This window comes from Triticum dicoccoides, unplaced genomic scaffold (assembly GCF_002162155.2).
Source record: "Triticum dicoccoides isolate Atlit2015 ecotype Zavitan unplaced genomic scaffold, WEW_v2.0 scaffold221652, whole genome shotgun sequence".
Lineage (NCBI taxonomy): Eukaryota > Viridiplantae > Streptophyta > Magnoliopsida > Poales > Poaceae > Triticum > Triticum dicoccoides.
This window is the reverse complement of record NW_021242316.1, coordinates 109-2,099: the sequence shown is the minus strand read 5'-3', so window position 1 is coordinate 2,099 and position 1,991 is coordinate 109. Positions and strand designations below refer to the sequence as shown.

Sequence of the window (1,991 nt, the reverse complement as noted above, 5' to 3'; positions counted from 1 at the left end):
TTCGTCTTTGTTTGCATGTTCATATATTTGATGCTTCCGATCTACTAGTTTCTTTATAGGCATGGTTGCTGCTCTGGTGCGCTGGTGCTATGGGGCCTTAGCACGACGACTTTCGAACTGTTTACAACAACAAGGTTTGCCGGGCTCCGACGAGGGAGGAGCGATGACGGCGACACGTCTCCGACTCACTCGACTGCTTGTAGTCGTTGTTAGGTGATCCACGAACATGGTTGTAATTTTTATTACATGATTGAAAATTTCCCACGCCAAAAAAAAATACTGGCACAATACGAGAGTGACGTGGCTCCCCAACGGAAGTTCCAAAAATACCTTGGTGGTGGCAGTGGAGGTGTTTGATAAATTGACAGGGTGAAAGGCCCAATCCGTACTCTGATCTTTGGAGACGGTGGGTGTGGACAAGGTGGAGATGGAGGTGGAGGTGGAGGTGGTGGAGCCGCGCCTGGAGCTAGAACCGGGCGTACAGTAGGCGCTGGAAGTCGTTGAGGATCGCGGCCTCCGTACACATGAGGACGCGCACGCTGCCGTCCCCCTTCCTGCTGTCCATCAGATAGACGAACCCGGCGCGCTCCGACACTGCACGCAGCATTGCCAGCGGCTTCCCCCACCCGAAGTCCACGTCGTACACCGGCATGCCAAGCCAACTGATCACCCGCAGCTCCGTCTCTGGCATGCGCCCCGGCGCCGGCTTGCTGTTGATCTCGGTGAGCTCGAAGTAGTCTATCGCCGAGCGCACTAGCTCGTCGTCCATCCGACGGACGGCGCTGTTGATCTGGCCGGCCACGAACACCAGGTTCTCCGACTCCGAGGAGGCGACGTCTCGCACCTTGCCAGCCGCGCCAAGCCAGATGATCCCGTTGCCGCAGTAGCCAGGCGGGAGTGGTGGCCTTATGCTGCGCCGGACGCTGGCCGGGAAGGTCAGGCGGGTGGTAGCGTCCGGTGGCAGCCGGCGGGCGACGCAGACGCACCGCCACACGTGGGCACTCAGGGCACAGAACGTGCTCACGCGGCCGCCGTCGCCGCCGACGCAGGCACGCTTGAGAGCGGTGACCTGGTCCTTGGAGACGACGAAAGCCTGGGTGACGACGGTCTCCGACGGCTCGACGGATAATTTCAGCTGGGGGCTGAAGACCGAGAAGGCGTCGGGGTGGACAAAGGGTGGGGAGCGCGCGCGGAGGAGGGTGCGGTCGTGGAACGGGAGCTCTAGCGCCGCCGCGCCGCCGCCCTTGGAGAAGGCAGACCACGTCTGCAAGAAGTGGAACGCGCTGATGGCGTCGACGGCGACGTGGTGCAGCGCCGTCCCTAATGCCACCCCGCCGCACTTCAAGAAGGTCACCTGGACAGCGCACAAGACGGACGGCGAGTGGTCTTCGACGCGGGGAACAAACAGCGTCCTCAGCTCCGGCGACGGCAAGAAGCTGCGGAAGTCGTCGATGGTGAGGTCCGAGCGAGCGACGACGAAGAGCGCGCCCTGGCCGGTGCAGTCGATCTCTGCCCGGCCGTTGCCGTCCATGCCGAGACGGCCGGCCAGGGGGTAGAAAGCCACGAGTGCCTTGGCCATCGCTGCCTTGAGCCTGGCCACGTCGAAGAAGTCACCGGGCAAGGAGCGGTACGGGTAGAAGTAGACGGCGGGGGTGTGGCCTCTGTTGAGCAGCAAGAGGTCGAGCGGGGAGAGCCACATGCCTCTCCTAGGCGTCTCCTGGCAGGGTGCCACCATGCACGACTCCACCACCTCCACCTCGTCCACACTCATTTTCGTCGCTTTCTTCGTAGAAAGCGCTGCGCCCATTTTTCTCCTGCTGACTGAGCTGAGGTCGAGTGAAGAGACGGATGTGTAGCGATCTTGCAGCAGCTCGCGCGCTTCTCCCATTTTTATAGTCTACATGCATAGACGTGCACACGGTCCAGGGGTTTATCTTCTTAAAATGATTTTTTATATTTGAATTGGATAGTGATGGAAAGGATGTGGATGT

At 60.4% G+C, this 1,991-nt stretch overlaps 1 protein-coding gene across 1 annotated transcript; it reads right to left on the bottom strand.

Moving 5' to 3' along the window:
• Positions 1-268: 268 nt before the first annotated feature.
• On the bottom strand, positions 269-1,771 carry LOC119345282 (putrescine hydroxycinnamoyltransferase 1-like). Its single transcript, XM_037615418.1, has one exon. The coding sequence runs from the start codon at positions 1,769-1,771 to the stop codon at positions 467-469; it is 1,305 nt and encodes a 434-aa protein (XP_037471315.1). The 3' UTR covers positions 269-466.
• Positions 1,772-1,991: the final 220 nt, after the last annotated feature.

Coding starts and splice junctions, on each gene's coding strand:
- LOC119345282 (XM_037615418.1), bottom strand. CDS start 1,771: ATGAGTGTGGACGAGGTGGAGGTGGTGGAGTCGTGCATGGTGGCACCC.